At 42.2% G+C, this 18,295-nt stretch overlaps 1 protein-coding gene across 1 annotated transcript; it reads left to right on the forward strand.

The window, feature by feature from the left end:
- The first annotated feature begins 866 nt into the window (after positions 1-866).
- Positions 867-15,779, forward strand: LOC110129488 (zinc finger protein 124-like). Its single transcript, XM_070460174.1, has 4 exons — positions 867-950; positions 4,402-4,524; positions 6,362-7,152; positions 15,677-15,779. Exons 1-4 carry the CDS (start codon positions 867-869, stop codon positions 15,777-15,779), a joined length of 1,101 nt encoding a protein of 366 aa, XP_070316275.1.
- The last annotated feature ends 2,516 nt before the right edge of the window (positions 15,780-18,295 follow it).

An 18,295-nucleotide genomic window follows, 5' to 3' on the forward strand; every position in this document is an offset into this window, starting at 1 on the left:
TAACATCAATCAAACGTTGATCTAATAACCACTTTTAAAATATTTTTTGTATTCTCTAATAGGGCTTCCTCACCCCCCAAAGGGCTCTGTGCCTATTAGGGCCTTTTTATGGTTAATCTCTATGTATAGTATCTTTTGGCTTTCAGGCCTATTGACAATTTATGGCTTGCACCTGGTGCAACTTTAAGCAACTTCAGTAGCCGACCCTGTCTTATTTGTGGTTAATCTATTTTCTTTCTATTAGGTGTCATATCCAAGGGAACTAGATAGGATTACATTTTTTACAGAACAGAAATGCAAAGGATTGCAAAAACAGCAGATATGGCACAAAACAGGCTCTTAGTCTAAAAGTTAATTACCTGCAAGAGGTTGCCAGCTAATCTCTCTCTCAACTATTTTCTATTAGGCACATTTGTGGCTATAATATTTGTGGAGCTTTCCTCACCCGGCAGAGGGACCTATGCTTAATAGTTTCTTTTGTTAGCGTACTGTGCTTAGAATGTTTAGAACAATCATGAGCATTTTGTACAATGAGAGCACATATTTATCAAACAAGCCAGAATGCCAGCAAAAGGGTTTGAATTGAAGCATTTCCTTCATCCCTGGCCCCTTCATAGGGTACCAGCGTCCAGGAGATTCACTAATTAGGGTTTTAAGTTGGTCTTTATTCAATGAAAGAGGAGCAGGAGAACTCTCGGCAGGCAAAACAAGAATCTGCAGCAGGGCAAATAAGAACAACAGCAGAAAAGTGGGGAGGATCCAGGGTGGGGTAGAGGCTGAGGCCAACCTGGAGGGTCCCTTATCCTAGACGGCCTTGCCTGCCCGGTATTTTCTTCATGACCTCGTCACGGGCGGGACCTCCCATAATGGCTCCCGACAGGTCTGGAAGTCTGGAGTCTCAAGGCTTCTTCTTCATCCTCAGATTGACCTACCTAGTGCTTGGATTGGCTGTGAGTGAAATCGTGAGAAAGGCTCCTGGTGACTGAGCTGTTGAAGATGGAGCCCCTGGTAAGTAGTGATGCCTCTTCCTGAAATTACACCCCAAGTGCCATTAGATGGACAAGGTTTCCAAACTGGCTTCTATGTTCTAAGCACAAGCAGGCAGGGTTCAGATATCTGAGCTCAAATTACCTTTGTCCAGGACTCTGGGATAGTTATCATGGGTCAGGATCTATCAATAATAAGAAACTAATCTCATTCTTTACAGTAAACAAATTTATGAGAGCTTGCACTAATCTTGTGTATTTACAGAAGAGATAATAAAATTTCTTTTTACTTATTCAACCCTTGTCCTGATTGGTGAAAGATTAATTTGTTGACTGTTTTTGGATGTGAGGGGCTTAGGAGCAGTAATGGCAAGTAGTAGAGATCAGTGAGGAGAAGACATCACAAGCCCTGGAGAGTCAGAGGTTACAGCCCTGAGTGTAGCTAATCCAGTATAATACCACCTGATGTGAGGCTTTTCAGTGTTGACAGGAACAGAAGTGAGGTTTGGAATGAAAAGGGAATTATTTTACATTTTTTCAGTTTGTAACCTCTCATTACTCAGTATGTATGCACTACTGAAAGTTACTGAAAAAGTCAACAAACTATCATTAGCATTCTTTCCCCAAATCATGCATTTTCAGTTCAGTTCAGTCATGTCCAACTCTTGGACCCCATGGACTGCAGCACACCAGGCCTCCCTGTCCATCACCAACTCCTGGAGTTTACTCAAATATGTCCACTGAGTTGGTGATGCCATCCAACCATCTCATCCTCTGTCTTCCCCTTCTCCTCCTGACTTCAGTCTTGCCCAGCATCAGGGGCTTTTCAAATGAGTCAGTTCTTTACATCAGGTGCCCAAAGTATTGGAGTTTCAACCTCATCATCAGTTCTTCCAATGAATATTCCGGGCTAATTTCCTTTAAGATGTACTGGCTAGTTCTCCTTGCAGTTCAAGGGACTCTCAAGAGTCTTCTCCAATACCACAGTTCAAAAGCATCAATTCTTCGGTGCTCAGCTTCCTTTATAGTCCAAATTTTACATCCATACATGGCTACTGGAAAAACCATAGCCTTGACTAGATGGACCTTTGTTGGCAAAGTGATGTCTCTGCTTTTTAATATTGCTGTCTAGATTGGTCATAAATTTTCTTCCAAGGAGCAAATGTCTTTTAATTTCATGGCTGCAGTCACCATCTGCAGTGATTTTGGAGCCCCCAAAAATAAAGTCTGACAATGTTTCCCCATCTATTTGCCATGAAGTGATGGGACCAGATGCCATGATCTTAGTTTTCTGAGTGTTGAGCTTTAAGCCAACTTTTTCACTCTCCTCTTTCACTTTCATCAAGAGGCTCTTTAGTTCTTCTTTACTTTCTGCTGTAAGAGTGGTGTCATCTGCATATCTGAGGTTATTGATATTTCTCCCGGCAATCTTGATTTCAGCTTGTGCTTCCTCCAGCCCATTGCTTCTCATGATGTACTCTGCATATAAGTTAAATAAGCAGGGTGACAATATACAGCTTTGATGCACCCCTTTCCCTATTTGGAACCAGTCTATTGTTCCATGTCCAGTTCTAACTGTTGCTTCCTGACCTGCATACAGATTTCTCAAGAGGCAGGTCAGGTGGTCTGGTATTCCCATCTCTTTCAGAATTTTCCACAGTTTATTGTGATCCACACAGTCAAAGGCTTTGGCATACTCAATAAAGCAGAAGTAGATGTTTTTCTGGAACTCTCTTCCTTTTTCGATGATCCAGCAGATGTTGGCAACTTGATCTCTGGTTCCTCTGCCTTTTCTAAAACCAGCTTGAACATCTGGAATTTCACAGTTCATATACTGTTGAAGCCTAGCTTGGAGAATTTTGAGCATTACTTTGCTAGTGTGTGAAATGAGTGCAATTGTGCGGTAGTTTGAGCATTCTTTGGCATTGCCTTTCTTTGGGATTGGAATGAAAACTGACCTTTTCCAGTCCTGTGGCCACTGCTGAGTTTTCCAAATTTGCTGGCATATTGAGTGCAGCACTTTCACAGCCTCATCTTTCAGGATTTGAAATAGCTCAACTGGAATTCTATCACCTCCACTAGCTTTGTTCATAGTGATGCTTCCTAAGGCCCACTTGACTTCACATTCTAAGATGTCTGGCTTGTACTCATATATGAGAACTGGAACGAATGTGTTGTTGTTGTTGTTTAATTGCTCAGTTGTATCTGACTCTGCAACCCCATGGACTGTAGCCCACCAGGCTCATTTGTCCATGGGATTTCCCAGGCAAGGATATTGGAATGGATTGCCATTTCCTTCTCCAGAGATCTTCCTGACCCAGGGGTCATACCTGAGTCTTCTGCACTGGTAGACAGGTTCTTTACCACTGAGCCACCAGGGAAGTCTGGAAGGAATGTGTAGGGAGGAGTATTGTCTGCAAAGAAAAGAGAAAGACTAGAGTAGATAGAGTAAAACTAGGCTTTTATATAGATTTTTTTAAAAACTGAAGAAAACAAAGCCAATAACTAGGCTCCTTTCATCCTTCACTGTAGAGACAATGTTAGATTACAAGAGAAATAGGGATAACTAAGGTCAAGGTCCCTGAGAGTGCAGAGAGTGGGTGTCCTCCCACCACAGGAATAGCCAGTCTCAGTCTGTCCTTCACTCCAGCCTGAGAGTCCATGACTCATCCTGCTAAACCGTCTGACCTCAGAGTGTGTTCTGAACATCTGAGTCCCACAGTGCTGAGAGAGACAACATCTCCTGCTACCGAGTTCTATATGAACCCTGTTCAGTTCTGAGAACACTATAGACAACTCTTTATGATTCTCTGACATTTGCATGATTAGTCCGATAATGTTTTGTATTTAACATAGGTTTCCTAGGCCAGAAACAGTTCATACCATAATATATTGAGCGATTCAACACTCATAACAAGTTAGGAAAGCAGTTTCTAGTTGGAGAATCAAAAGTTCCCCTAGGGACATAATTTACTTTCTGAGCCACCAGGGAAGCCCCTGGGGACATAATTTAAACCAATAGTCATGGTTTAAAAGTAGCCCATCATGGTTATTGTTTGTCCTGTTGGAAATCTGTCCAGTTAATAAAAAAGAGAAATTTAATTATACATTTTCAAGTGAATATTTCATAATCACCTGTCTAGAAATCCTAATTACCAGGTTATTGAAAAGCTTCCAAATTATACCGAAACACATGTCATGTGATATTCCTGTAAAATAAGGATTCTTGAGTGTATAGGTATCCATGAAAGTACCTGAAAGGCAGACACAGCTCAGTGCTACAGGGAACCAGGGGAACCTCACATGGAGCATGATCATCATCCACCCAGTCCTCATCCTTCCTCAGCTGAACCTTCCCACTCTGGACAGCAGTAGAGGCTGCTCTGTCTAAATCAGAATATCCCTGATGTTTTAGGAATTGGTGACATTTGAAGATGTAGCCATTGACTTCACCCAGGAAGAGTGGAGCCTGCTAGACAAGTCCCAGAAAAACCTGTTCAGAAATGTGATGATGGAAATTATCACACACCTGGTCTCTGTAGGTGAGTCTTTCAACACAGATGTACATGCCTCTGTGTCGATTGCATTCATTCATTCGCTAAACAAGGATTTAAAACAGCTTCCCTGTGTCCCACTGCAACTGCTTCCTGATTCTCTGATATTCCTAATGACCACTTAAAAGGAAGATGTTTCTTTGTGTGGCACTTTTCATCACCACAGTGAAAGGTTTTATTGGCCAGGTTTCATCTTTGTTGCTACTCAGCTTCTAGACTCAGAACAGAACTGGGGATTCAACGGATATTTTAATGCATAAATAAAAGGATTAGATATTTTAAAAATAATTCTTCTGTTCCAATCACTTCTTGAAGGTGTAAGAGCAGAGCCCTGTATATGACATAATTTTGATTCTTCCTGTAAGATGGATCATTACTGGATCCTGTTTGACAGAAATATTCAGCCCACTGTAGAGTCTTTTGATCTTTCCCATTTGGAAAAGACTGAGGATTCTGTGACCTCTCTCTGAACTGGTGCATGGGCATCAGCCCTTTGACAGCCTCACTGTTCTTGCTGGTGCTCTGGATTTCCTCCTGGTCTGGTGAAGGACCTTTACTATTCTGTCTGGTGAAGATGTTGTTGCCTGCACTGACCTTCAGTTATCTCTTTATTTTCTTCAGTACCTTACCTTGGGCTTCAGCATAGCAAAGGATAATTAGGCCAGACTCAAAATCCATACTTTTTTTAAAATCAAACAGGCTATCAGATCAGCAAATCAGATGTGATTTCCCAGCTGGAACAAGGAAAAGAGTTGTGGAGTGAAGCAGGAGGCTTCCAAGGTCAGAGACCAGGTGAGCATCAGAGGCCTGGGCTTCACTGCAAAGAGGTTCTATTCATTGAGTGACTAAGTCCCTGGAAGCAAAGCTGAAGGTTTTGAGACATGAGTGATCTATCCTAAATGAAAGTGAGGACATTGGGGCATATTCCTCACATTATTACCATTCTGTGCACCTAGGATCCCAATTCATGTGTCTTCCTGCCACTTTCTTTTCTTTAAATACTTGTGGACTTGCTGCACTTAAATTTACACATAGTGATTCCTGTCTTGATCTTCTCATTTAATGTTTTTTCCATCATTTCTGACCCACTGTCTCTTCCCCACATTACATTTTTATATTTTAATCCTGGTTTTGTCTAATAGACAATGACTTTTAAAGTATTTTACTACCTTGAGTATTTCTTTGTTATATACACAGTTTCTCCATGTGAGTGCTAATTTTTGAAACATACTCACATGGAGGACTTTGGTGTTTATCTATGTTTCTATTTTCCTAATGCCATTCTAAAATCTGTATTTTTTCCATTTCTTTAGGCAGTGAAAGACCCCTTAGACAACAAGAAATGATACTCATGCCAAGTGTCTACAGGAAGCACATATCCCCTACCATGGCAATAGTAAGTTTCATGGGTGGGAACCCCAGTCATCCAAATGAAAGACCCGGCAGTGAGATAAGTTGGTAATTGAGAACCATTGCCTATGTGTAATTTGAGATTGAGCTCTTTCTGAAAAAAATTTTGGGTAGTCTGAAATCAGTTAAGAATCATGAGCTCAAAACCACAACCAGTGAATTAAGGGGGAAAAGTCAGTTATACAAACATTGCTCACCTTCAAAATTAATCTGATATTTGAGGTAGGAAACTATAAAAGTGAATGTTTATGCCTGCAGGGGAGTAACACAAGACATGTTTACATCTAACACTGGAGATATTTTAACAGGAAATTTACCAGCTGATGCTCTACAGTGAACATGCAGGCAAATGAATGTCTGCCTGGTCTTGGGCAAACCAGTAACAGTCTCATATCTCCTTCTCCAAAGCAGGTTTCTCACTCGCAAGGGAATTCTGCTGGATGTACTGATCTGAGTGATGAATTTACTACTACATCTTCACCTCAATATTCAACAGTTCCCTTAAAAAGGAAACATAATGTCAGCAAACAGTGTGAAAAATCACTTAGTCAAGGTTCATTCCTTAATGGACAGGGTCACATTCACATTAGAGGTAAATCATGTCAATGTGCTCTGTGTGGAAAAGTCCATAGTAATTGCTTTAGACTCAGAGGACACAAGATAATTCACACTGGAGAGAAACCATTCAAATGTCAACACTGTGGGAAAGTCTTCAGTCAAAGATTCTCCTTGAAAGAGCATGAGAGAACTCATACAGGAGAGAAGCCCCATGAATGTCCTCTATGTGGGAAAGCCTTTAATAATTACTCTAGCATCAGCAGACACAAGAAGATTCACACTGGGGAGAAACCATTCAAATGTCAACTCTGTGGGAAAGTCTTCAATCAAAGTTGCTCCTTGAAAGATCATAAGAGAACTCATACAGGAGAGAAGCCCTATAAATGTCCTCTATGTGTAAAAGCCTTTAGTAGTTGCACTAGCCTCAGCAAACACAAGAGGATTCACACTGGAAAGAAACCATTTGAATGTCGACTGTGTGGAAAAATCATCAATGGAAGATTCTCCTTGAAAGAACATGAGAAAGCTCACAGAGGAGAGAATGGCTATGAATGTCATCAGTGTGGAAAAGTCTTTAGTCATTGCTCTAGGCTCATACGACACAAGGTGATTCACACTGGAGAGAAACCATTCAAATGTCAACAGTGTGGGAAGGTTTTCAATCAAAATTCCTCCTTGAAACAACATGAGAAAAGTCACACAAAAGAGAAGACTTACGAATGTCATCAGTGTGGGAAAGTCTTTAGTAGATGTGCCAGCCTCAAGAGACACAGCATGATTCACACTGGAGAGAAACCATTCAAATGTCAACTGTGTGGGAAAGTCTTCAGTCGAAATTCCTCCTTGAAAGAACATGAGAGAACTCACACAGGAGAGAAGCCCTATGAGTGTCATCAGTGTGGGAAAGCCTTTTCTCAAAGAAGGGACCTTAATTCACACAGTAAAATTCACACTGGAGAGAAACCATATCTATGTCTTGAGTGTGGGAAGTTCTTCCGCTATAGTTCGGGGCTTTCTATGCACAAGAAAATCCACAGAGGAATGAAAGCACGTTTGCCTTGTGTGTAAGAAGGCCTTCAGTAAATGTAATAAACTGAGAGAACATAGAGAACCCACAGCAGAGAGCAGCCCTATGAATGTCAGCTCTGTGGAGAACACTTTGCTCCTGCTTTTTCCCTTAGACAACATAAGGGAACCCAGCACAGGAGAGAAAAGCAGAAGGGCCCTCCTCCATAGATGTTCTAACCTGAGGTGACTTAATCAACATGGAGGCTCCTACAGGCATCATACTCCATCCACAGTTCAGATCGGCATCACCTGTGGAAGTGGACCCATATGTGCACTGTCTATGCCTTTAGTCAATTGCCTGACCTCAGGTAACTTAGCAGAGCTCACTCTGTAAACACAATATGAATGTTTTCAGCAGCACCTTCCAACTTTATAGACCCTAGAGTATGTGAGGAGAGGATAAGCAACACCTAGTTCTTCTTTCACGATTAATTTTTCAGTATGAACCTACTCCATGTGGCCTGGAGAAAGGAAGAGATTCCAGGATTCTTGCTTGGAGAATTCCATGGACAGAGGAGCCTTGTGGGCTACAGTCCATGGGGTCACAAAGAGTTGGACATTACTGAGCAACTAATGCACACACACACACACACACACACACACACACTCCATGTGGAGAATCACTGGGACTGTAAGCACTCTTAAATACTCAGGTGAGCCCCAGGCTTGATGTGCACAAGAAACTCTTTGAAAATAAAATAAACACTAAAACAAGACACTTTATTTATAAAACTTGAGAAATACCAAAGTATGTTGAGCAACATCAAAGCATACTTCTAAATAATTTATCCTCTAGAATTGATTTCATGGAAAGTTGAGAGATTGAAAGTTGATTTCATTGAAAGAATTCATGAGAATTCTTTCTCCATAGAGCAAGCCCACTGGTTTACCTGTGCTCAGACTATATAACACACCCTCAGTGTCATGAAGGAAGAGAAGTCTTCAGTGATCATTTATTTTTCAGTTAATGTGAAATTCTCACACTGAGGATTTAGCAGTCCTAAAAGCCACAGTGGAGCTACAGCTAGATTTCACATCAGAAAAAAATGATCATATATGGGAGGGGGAACCCCCAAAAGAAAACTGTAATACACAGTCAGGCTTCCCAAGTGGCTCAGCGGTAAAGAATCTGCCTGTGAATGCAGGAGACACAGGTTTGATACTGGTTCCAGGAAGAAACCCTGGAGAAGGAAATGGCAACCTGCTCCAGTATTCTTACCTGGAAAATCTCATGGACAGATGAGCCTGGTGGGCTAGTCTATGGCATCGCAGAGTCGTACACAACTTAGTAACTGAACAACAACACACAATCAGGCAGATTGTAATTTGGGGAAATAGTTCTTGATGGAAATGTGACATAAAATGAAGAGTGAAGCAATATGGAATACAGAGTTTTATAAGAAATTAATGTTTGTGTGTAGAATAATAATTGCAAATATTCAAACAATAAAGTCCATGGCTAAAGAAGTTCAGAGTTGCTGTTTGATTTCTTTGAGCCCCTGTAAGCAAGGGACACAGGTTTACACTCTGGGAAAGTGGGCAGAGACTCAGCCCCATTCTCTTGAGTCCCCTCTTTCTCCATAGCTCTTTGTACACAACTCAACTCCACTCATTCCAATGTCCTGCTATCCTCATGTACCCCATTCAGGCCCTGGTGGTGACACAGCTCTGATCTTCAGCTCCACTGGTCAGGTTTCTCAGAATGTCATGACCCTGCTCAGGCAAGCTCATGGGGGAGTCTCAGGGACATCTGGTCTCACATTATTTGAGCCCCTCAACCTATGTCTGCAGAGAGAAACCACCTGAGGCTTAAGAGACAGACATCTCTGCCCTCCCAGACCTCAGAAATCTCTTTGTTACTTTTCCCCCAAACCTCTGAACTGAGCCAAGTGGATGAAGAGTTCCTTCCATGATCATAATGTCTGTCTTACTCAGCTGATTCCTGAATTATGCACCCAGCATTCTCACTAAACAGGAACCCAACCTTGTTACCACCACATAAGCGCATGGAATAAAGCTGCAGGAATATAAAATGCCCCAAACTATCAGCCTTAACACAAGTCAGTTGTGAAAATAATTAGTGCAATGTCTTTCTTCAAACAAAGAAATACTGTCACAAAGCAAATGCCCCCACTTGTCTTGCAGGACTTTGAAAGTTATCCTTTGATACACACCCACACTGAACTGAAATTTCCAGGGAGTCTTCCCGGATATCCACTGGGATGAGGTGTGTTCCTATCAAGATTCTCTTAATTTGTTTTCAGACACAGATGGAACAAGCTGACACATGACCTTAATTGGCCAGGAGAAATCTTAACAAGGTAGCAGGACCACAGAGCAGTAACAAAGTTAAGAAAGGGAAATCTCCCCACTGACCCTCAGCCACCTCTGAGGCTGCATCTCCTCCAGTGGAGGGTGTCCAGTGCCTACCATTCTGAGCATCTACTGACAGATGGGAGGTACCCAGCTGGATTCAGGTTGTTTGATTTTTTTAAAAATTTGTTTTGGTGTTCAGTGTATTCCCCAGAGAAACTGGACATAGACAAAATATGCATAAATGTGGCTTTGTGCACTGAGGCATGGACGATTTAATTTTTAAAACTAATTATTAGACTTTTGGACTCCATGGGAGAAGGTGAGGGTGGAATGATCTGAGAGAATAGCATTGAAAATTGTATATTATCAAGTGTGAAACAGACCACCAGTCCAGGTTGGATGCATGAGACAAGTGCTCAGGGCTGGTGCACTGGGATGACCCAGAGGGATGGGATGGGGAGGGAGGTGGGAGGGGGGTTCAGGACGGAGAACACATGTAAATCCATGGCTGATTCATGTCAACGTATGGCAAAAACCACTACAATATTGTAAAGAAATTAGCCTCCAACTAATAAAAATAAAGGGAAAAAAACTAATTATTTTTCTAGGGTGTGATTGGGTTACAATATTACATGTTTTACTTGTATAGGATTATACTTCAGTTTTAGTATGCCACAGAACTGGTCAACACCAAGAAAGTAGAGGTTTTTCTTTTACCATCCTGTTGACCTATTTTGGGGCTTTCCTGGTGGCTCAGATGGTAAAAAATCCACCTGCAATGCAGAAGACATAGGTTTGATCCCTGGGTAGAGAAGATCCCTTGGAGGAGGGCATGGCAAACCACTGCTATATCCTTGCCTGGAGAATCCCATGGACAGAGGAGCCATCAGCCATCCCTCTGCTGCTACTGTCTGCTATCAACTGCTCTGTTCTGTGAATATATGGATTTATTTTTATGCCATTGACTGTCTTTAATATTTTTTTACTTTTTGTGTTCTTTTTCTTTGTTTTTAGTGTTCCATGTATAAGTCGATTCACAAGGTATTTCTCTTCTAGATGTGTCTATAAGACCTGACAGGGTCAAAGGTTGATACATAACCTTGATTGGGTTAAGAAAAACCTCATTAAGGTCATGTGACCTCAGAGCAGAATCAAAGGCAGCAGGAAAGTGAAATTTCCCACTGATCCTCCTCAGCCACTTTCAAATGGACTCAAGTGTGTCCAGCATCTGCCATTCTGAGCATCTACTGACCAACAGGGGTTAGGGTTAGGGACCAGCCTAGCTGGAGTGCTGCAGAGTGGAGGATTTAAGGTTGTTTTATGTAAATTTGGAGTTCATTTGTCCATTTCGACATTACTTGATATACCTGCTTACTGCTGTTGAGTTGAATAAACTTAGTATTATATAAAAAATAAATTTGGCATTCAGCCTGTCCATCAGAGAAATGGGACAGTAGACCAGATACTATTATGTACTGGTGTGGTTTAAGCAATGGGCTGCTGATACTTTAAATTTTAATTTAATTAGTCTTTTCTAGGTTATCACTGGTCACAACATTAGATAAGTTTCACATGTATAACAATATACTTCAGCTCCAGCATACCATAAAATTGCTTAGCACCAAAAACTTGGGTTTTTTTTGTTACCATTCTGTGGACCAGTTTTACTCATTGGCCGTCCACTTGCTGCTACCCTCTGACATCCACTGCTCTGTTCTGTGAGAATATGTGTTTGTTTTTGTATCATTTGCTTTCCTCATTTTTTTAAACTTATTTTCTTTTTAAATATATGTTTTGTGTTCCACATTTAAGTGAATTCATAAGCTATTTCTCTTCTAAATGTGTCTTCAAGATGTTGATAAATACAGGGTGATTGCTGTTGTTCAGTCACTAAGATGTGTGACTCTTTTCGACCTCCTAGACTATAGCTTGCTGCTGCTACTGCTAAGTCACTTCAGTCGTGTCCGACTCTGTGTGACCCCATAGATGTCAGCCCACCAGGCTCCCCCATCTCTGGGATTCTTCAGGCAAGAACACTGGAGTAGGTTGCCATTTCCTTCTCCAAGACTATAGCTTACCTAACCTTGATTGGTTAAGAAAACCTCATCAAAGTCATGTGAACTTAGGATAGTATAAAGTCAGCATGAAAGGGAAATTTCCCCACTGACTCTACTCAACCACCCTGGAAGGTGCGTCTCAGCTGGAGTGTCCAGCACTCATGATTCTGAGCATCTGCTGACAGACTAGAGGTTCATAGCAGACTAGAGCTTCACAGCTGTGTGGTTTAAATTTGGTGTTCAGCTAGTCCCTCAGGGAAATACGACAAGAGTAAAATTATATAGTGATGTGGCTTTAGACAGTGGAACTGATTCTTTAAATTCTTTCAACTTAGTTTTAAGTTTTTTAAACTTAGGTATCATTCCATTATAATATTAGTGAAGTTATACATGCACAGCCATACATTTCAGCTTCTATGAACCACACACCTCCTCAGCACCAACAATGCAGTTTTCCTCTGTTACTATTTGCTGCCCCATTTTGTCTGAGGCTTCTCTGATTTCCACTACTCAGGTCTGTGTATCTTTGTATTCGTTATCCTGTCAACATTTTTCTTCCTTAAAATTCTTTTTACTTGTTTTCTTTTTGTTTTTTGTGTTCCACACATGAGTGAATTTGTGAATTATTTCTTTTTCTTAACATGTCTTCAGATGTGGTTAGTCCAAAGGTAATAGATGATGTCACTTGGCTAAGAAACTCTCAACAAGGTCATGTGACCTTGGAGCAGCCTCAGGTCAGCTGGGAAAGGGAAATTCCTCCTTGACTGGTCCTCAGCCACCTTCAAAGCTGCATCTCCCTCAGTGAGGGCATTACTCCCCCACCTCTCTGATCATCTCCTACAGAGAGGAGAAGCATGACTGGATTTTAGGATAGTTTGCTTTAAATTTGGTGTTCAGCATATCGCTCAGAAAAAGATGTCCATAGTAAAGATACATAGTGATTTGGCCTGGCAATAGGGTAAGGCGTCTTTATAATTTAACTTTACAAATTGAGTTAACATTGTGTGTTAAGGTTAGATGTGCTTCATTTGTGCTTTACACATCGTTTGTAAACCTTACACATGCTCACCACCTGAATTTTCCTCTCTCACTGTCACTACACATTTGATCACTTTACCATCGTGCCTTTACCCCTGAAACCTGCTCACTGGTATTCACTACTCTGCTCTGTATATCTGTGTGCTTCTTTTTGTCATCTGGTTTGTTTCTTTTTTGTTTGTTCTTACTGTTCTACCCGGAAGTGAAGTCCTTTGGTGTTTGCCTTCAGCCTCTGACTTAGTTCATTAGCATCATAACAAGGTCTATCCGTGTTCTGGAAAAGTACAAGAAAGACCTCAATTTTTTTCTTAAAGGCTGATAAGATTTCCGTTGAATATACATGCTATTTTTTTTTTTCCTTACCCCCTTTTCCCTTGACTGGGAACTATGACAAGGAGCATATTACATTTGTTTTCTTCTAGGAGGCTTACAATCTTAGGTGTTATCTTCAAATCTTTAATCAACTCTGAGTTGAGTTTTAGGTGTGGTGCCAAATAAGGATTTAGATTTAGACCGTGATGCTGGGAAAGATTGAAGGCAAAAGGAGAAGGGTGCAGCAGAGGATGAAATGGTTATATTGAATCAGTGATTCAATGGACATGACCTTGAGCAGACTCTGGGAGATTGTGGAGGACAGGGAAGCCTGGCGTGCTGTACTCTGTACTCCATGGGGTCGCAAAGAGTCAGACTCAACTTAGTGAATGAACACACACATACAATGATCTAGATCACTTAATCTCAGTAAATTTGAGAACAGAGGCTGACGAAATACATCCTTCTGAATGTTATTATTATGTGAAGATTCAAATTCTAAGGAGTTTAACATCCTATCATTCTGAATGATGTGGGACACTGGATAAGCAGTTATGAAAACCCAATGCTATTGTCTGTAGGCACTGAAAGCTTAAAAAATTATTTGTTCATCTTTAGTTGAAAAATATATTTCACATTATTATTAGCTAGGTAAAAAAGAGACACTGAGGATGGAAGATTCAAAAAACAGGAGAGAAGACAATAATTTGGGTAAGTGAATTTGTATCTGAAAATTGCCTTCTCTGATGTCATTTGGGAGAGTTCAGTTTTTTTTAATTATCAAATTAAATAAATATTTTTTATTTTCAAATGCCTATGGCTCAATATTAAATATAGCCTTCTCCTAGTACAGCTATTTATATACATGTGGGGAAATCTTCTCTCACTTTTATCTCCTAGATTGTGATACACATAACCAAAATCTCTAAATTTAGTCTTTTATGGATGCAAATTCAAATGCACATTTCTGCCTAAAACTTTTAACAGAGTCCAGGTCCTAATCTGTGAGTGGGTAATCAGGAAAGAATAGAGAAACGTCTGGGCAGAAGTCAAATGAGTCATGAGGTTTCATGATCCCCATTTGGGGTCGAGGGGGCATGGATGTCTTGTTTCTCCATATGAATATGACAGTTTTCTCTTTCTTTTTACAGAAGAAATATAAAAGTTAAGATTAAGGAGAATCTCTAGTATGTGTGGAAGATGGCTGGTCGCTGTGAATGGTAGGGACCCTGCAAACTCATTCAGGATCAGAAAATGAGGAAGCAAATCCTGGGACCAGGGAGATAGATGGATCCCCACCACAGGAGAAAGACTCCACGGTTTGGACCACAGAGAATCTGTTGGGTGGCATGGACTGCGGAGACAGGGTTTAGACCCGGAATATTCTGGATCCATAACTCACTGGTGCATTCCCATCCAAAGATTACTGCCTCAACCTCCCTCCCCAGCAGATCAGGCCATTCAGAGGCTGGGAGGAACCACCTGGGCTCCTTGGGGTTATGTCTGGCCTGGCTTCACCCAGATCTTTCAATGGGGCTCTCACTGTTCGCCTTAGACTGCCAGCCCCTCCCCCTCTGATGCTCCTGACGAAGGCTTTGGGGGCCACAGTGTTGTAAATATCCTGGCCTCTGAGAGACCGTGTCCTTTCTCCAGAACCAGCACTCAGCCCTCTCCATCGGTCCTGGGACTCACTTTGGACTCGTGCCTGTGGTTTCTGCTGACTCACTGACCTGGTTCTCCTCCACCCACAGGTGAAGTATAAGGACTGTGGAGCCTTTGGACACACAGCAAGGAGCCTCAGGTGCCCCATGAAGCGCTGGAAAGGGGCGCTGGCCCCCCATGCCCTTGGGGTCCAGACTCGGTTAAGGAGAACCTGGAAGCACGGAAGCTGCAGGACCCACCGACCCCAGGGACCCCTAACACGGCTGAGAGAGAGGAGGAAGAAAGGCAGAGGTGTGCGATGGGGAGGCGGGACCCAAGGTCTGGGCTGAAATCTGGAGGTGGTTCCTCTCCTTGTCGACACCGTGCTGAGCCATCTCTAGAAAGGACAGGGAAGCTGGAGAGACAGAGACAGGAGCCTTGTCCTCAGGGGCCACACTCGGGCTCACACTATGCCTGAAGTCACGAAGAAGTGTGGGGAACACACACAACTTTGCACCTGACCAGCCCCAAAGCCATAGAGATGAAGAGACAGGACTTCCTGGGAGACCCTAGAGGGGTCTCTGGAATCGGGGAAGGACATGGGGGTGTGCACAAAGGCAGAGGGGTTCAGGTCTGGTGCCACCCCCAAACTAGGAAAGGGGCTGGGCCACAGCACCGCTGTCCCAACTGTGCCAAGGACACTGGGTTTCTGACACTTGACCTGTTTGTGTTGCAGGAAAGAGGAGCATCAGAGGAAGCTCCTGCAGCAATTTCCCAGGAGGCCCCGCGGTCGGCAGCCGCAGAGCTGGAAGGAGGAGCTGGAGCCCGCCACTGCCTGAGGGTCAGTCTCTGCTGGGCCCCCTCTTTAATCCACTGGCCTCAGCCCCTGTATGTGGGAGGAAACCACTCACATTCTTTCCTGACCAATGTGATCTCATTTATTTTTCAGATGCTGTTTTTCTCGGTGTCTTCAATTTTGCATTCTTACTTGCATGTCTGGCAAGAAGAAGCTGGCAGTAAAATGGATGTGATTTTATCAGTAGCTTCCATAGTAGAATTCTTTAAGTTAGAATAGGAGTCTATAAATTGTGATTCATCCTCCAAAACTGGACATGAAAACTCATTTTGCCATTAAGGCACCTGCAAAACATCAATCTGTGTACAGTCTCAAGAAGAAGGTATACCAAAAGCTTGCTTCCCCTTTCTTAACAAGAGCCATTGTTAGAATATTTCCATTTGCCATTTGATGTATAAATCAAGGTCAAATGAGCACCCTGATGTTGAGTATCTTCAGTTCAGTTCTCTTCAGTCGCTCAGTCGTGTTCTACTCTTTGTGACCCCATGAATCACAGCACGCCAGGCCTCCCTGTCCATCACCAACTCCCGGTATTTACTCAAACTCATGTCCATCGAGTCGGTGATGCCATCCAGCCATCTCATCCTCTGTCATCCCCTTCTCCTCCTGCCCCCAATCCCTCCAAGCATCAGGGTCTTTTCCAATGGGTCAACTCTTCACATGAGGTGGCCAAAGTACCGGAGTTTCAGCTTCAGCATCAGTCCTTCCAATGAACACCCAGAACTGATGTCCTTTAATATGGACTGGTTGGATCTCCTTGCAGTCCAAGGGACTCTCAAGAGTCTTCTCCAGCATCACAGTTCAAAAGCATCAATTCTTCTGCACTCAGCCTTTCTTACAGTCCAACTCTCACATCCATACATGGCCACTGGAAAAACCATAGCCTTGACTAGACGGAACTTTGTTGGCAAAGTAATGTCTCTGCTTTTTAATATGCTATCTAGGTTGGTCATAACTTTCCTTCCAAGGAGTAAGCGTCTTTTAATTTCATGGCTGCAGTCACCATCTGCAGTGATTTTGGAGCCCCCCAAAATAAAGTCTGACAATGTTTCCCCATCTATTTGCCATGAAGTGATGGGACCAGATGCCATGATCTTAGTTTTCTGAATATTTAGCTTTACGCCAACTTTTTCACTCTCCTCTTTCACTTCCATCAAGAGGCTTTTTAGTTCCTCTTCACTTTCTGCCATAAGGGTGGTGTCATCTGCATATCTGAGGTTATTGATATTTCTCTTGGCAATCTTGATTCTAGCTTGTGCTTCCTGCAGCCCAGCATTTCTCATGATGTCCTCTGCATATAAGTTAAATAAGCAGGGTGACAATATACACCTTGATGTACCCCTTTCCCTATTTGGAACCAGTCTGTTGTTCCATGTCCAGTTTTAACTGTTGCTTCCTGACCTGCATATAGGTTTCTCAAGAGGCAGGTCAGGTGGTCTTGTATTCCCATCTCTTTCAGAATTTTCCACAGTTTATTGTGATCCACACAGTCAAAGGCTTTGGCATAGTCAACTAAGCAGAAGTAGATGTTTTTTTGGAACTCTCTTGCTTTTTTGATGATCCAGTGGATGATGGCAACTTGATCTCTGGTTCCTCTGGCTTTTCTAAAACCAGCTTGAACATCTGGAAGTTCATGGTTCACGTATTGCTGAAGCCTGGCTTGGAGAATTTTGAGCATTACTTTACTAGCATGTGAGATGAGTGCAATTGTGAGGTAGTTTGAGCATTCTTTGGCATTGCCTTCCTTTGGGACTGGAATGAAAACTGACCTTTTCCAGTCCTGTGGCCACTGCTGAGTTTTCCAAATTTGCTGGCATATTGAGTGCAGCACTTTCACAGCATCATCTTTTAGAATTTGAAATAGCCCAACTGGAATTCCATCACCTCCACTAGCTTTGTTTGTAGTGTGCTTCCTAAGGCCCACTTGACTTCACATTCCAGGATGTCTGGCTCTAGGTGAGTGATCACACCATCATGATTATCTGGGTCGTGAAGATATTTTTTGTACAGTTCTTCTGTGTATTCTTTCCACCTCTTCTTAATATCTAATTCTTCTGTTGGGTCCATACCATTTCTGTCCTTTATCGAGCCCATCTTTGCATGAAATGTTCCCTTGGTATCTCAATTTTCTTGAAGAGATCTCTAGCCTCTCCCATTCTATTGTTTTCTTCTATTTTCTTGCATTGATCACTGAGGAAGGCTTTCTTATCTCTCCTTGCTATTCTGTGGAACTCTGCATTCAAATGGGAATATCTTTCCTTTTCTCCTTTGCTTTTCGCTTCTCTTCTTTTCACAGCTATTTGTAAGGCCTCCTCAGACAGCCATTTTGCTTTTTTGCATTTCTTTTCCATGGGGATGGTCTTGATCCCTGTCTCCTGTACAGTGTCACGAACCTCCGTCCACAGTTCATCAGTCACTCTATCAGATCTAGTCCCTTAAATCTATTTCTCACTTCCACTGTAAAATCATAAGGGATTTGATTGAGGTCATACCTGAATG

Source organism: Odocoileus virginianus, chromosome 32, assembly GCF_023699985.2.
Source record: "Odocoileus virginianus isolate 20LAN1187 ecotype Illinois chromosome 32, Ovbor_1.2, whole genome shotgun sequence".
NCBI classification, from domain to species: Eukaryota; Metazoa; Chordata; class Mammalia; order Artiodactyla; family Cervidae; genus Odocoileus; species Odocoileus virginianus.

Excerpts from the sequence above, each read along its gene's own strand:
- LOC110129488 (XM_070460174.1), top strand. The coding sequence starts at position 867 with ATGGCTCCCGACAGGTCTGGAAGTCTGGAGTCTCAAGGCTTCTTCTTC. Across the intron at positions 951-4,401 it reads ACCTAGTGCTTGGATTGGCT|GAATTGGTGACATTTGAAGA; the intron begins GTGAGTGAAATC and ends CTGATGTTTTAG. Across the intron at positions 7,153-15,676 it reads AAACCATTCAAATGTCAACA|GAAAGAGGAGCATCAGAGGA; the intron begins GTGTGGGAAGGT and ends TTTGTGTTGCAG.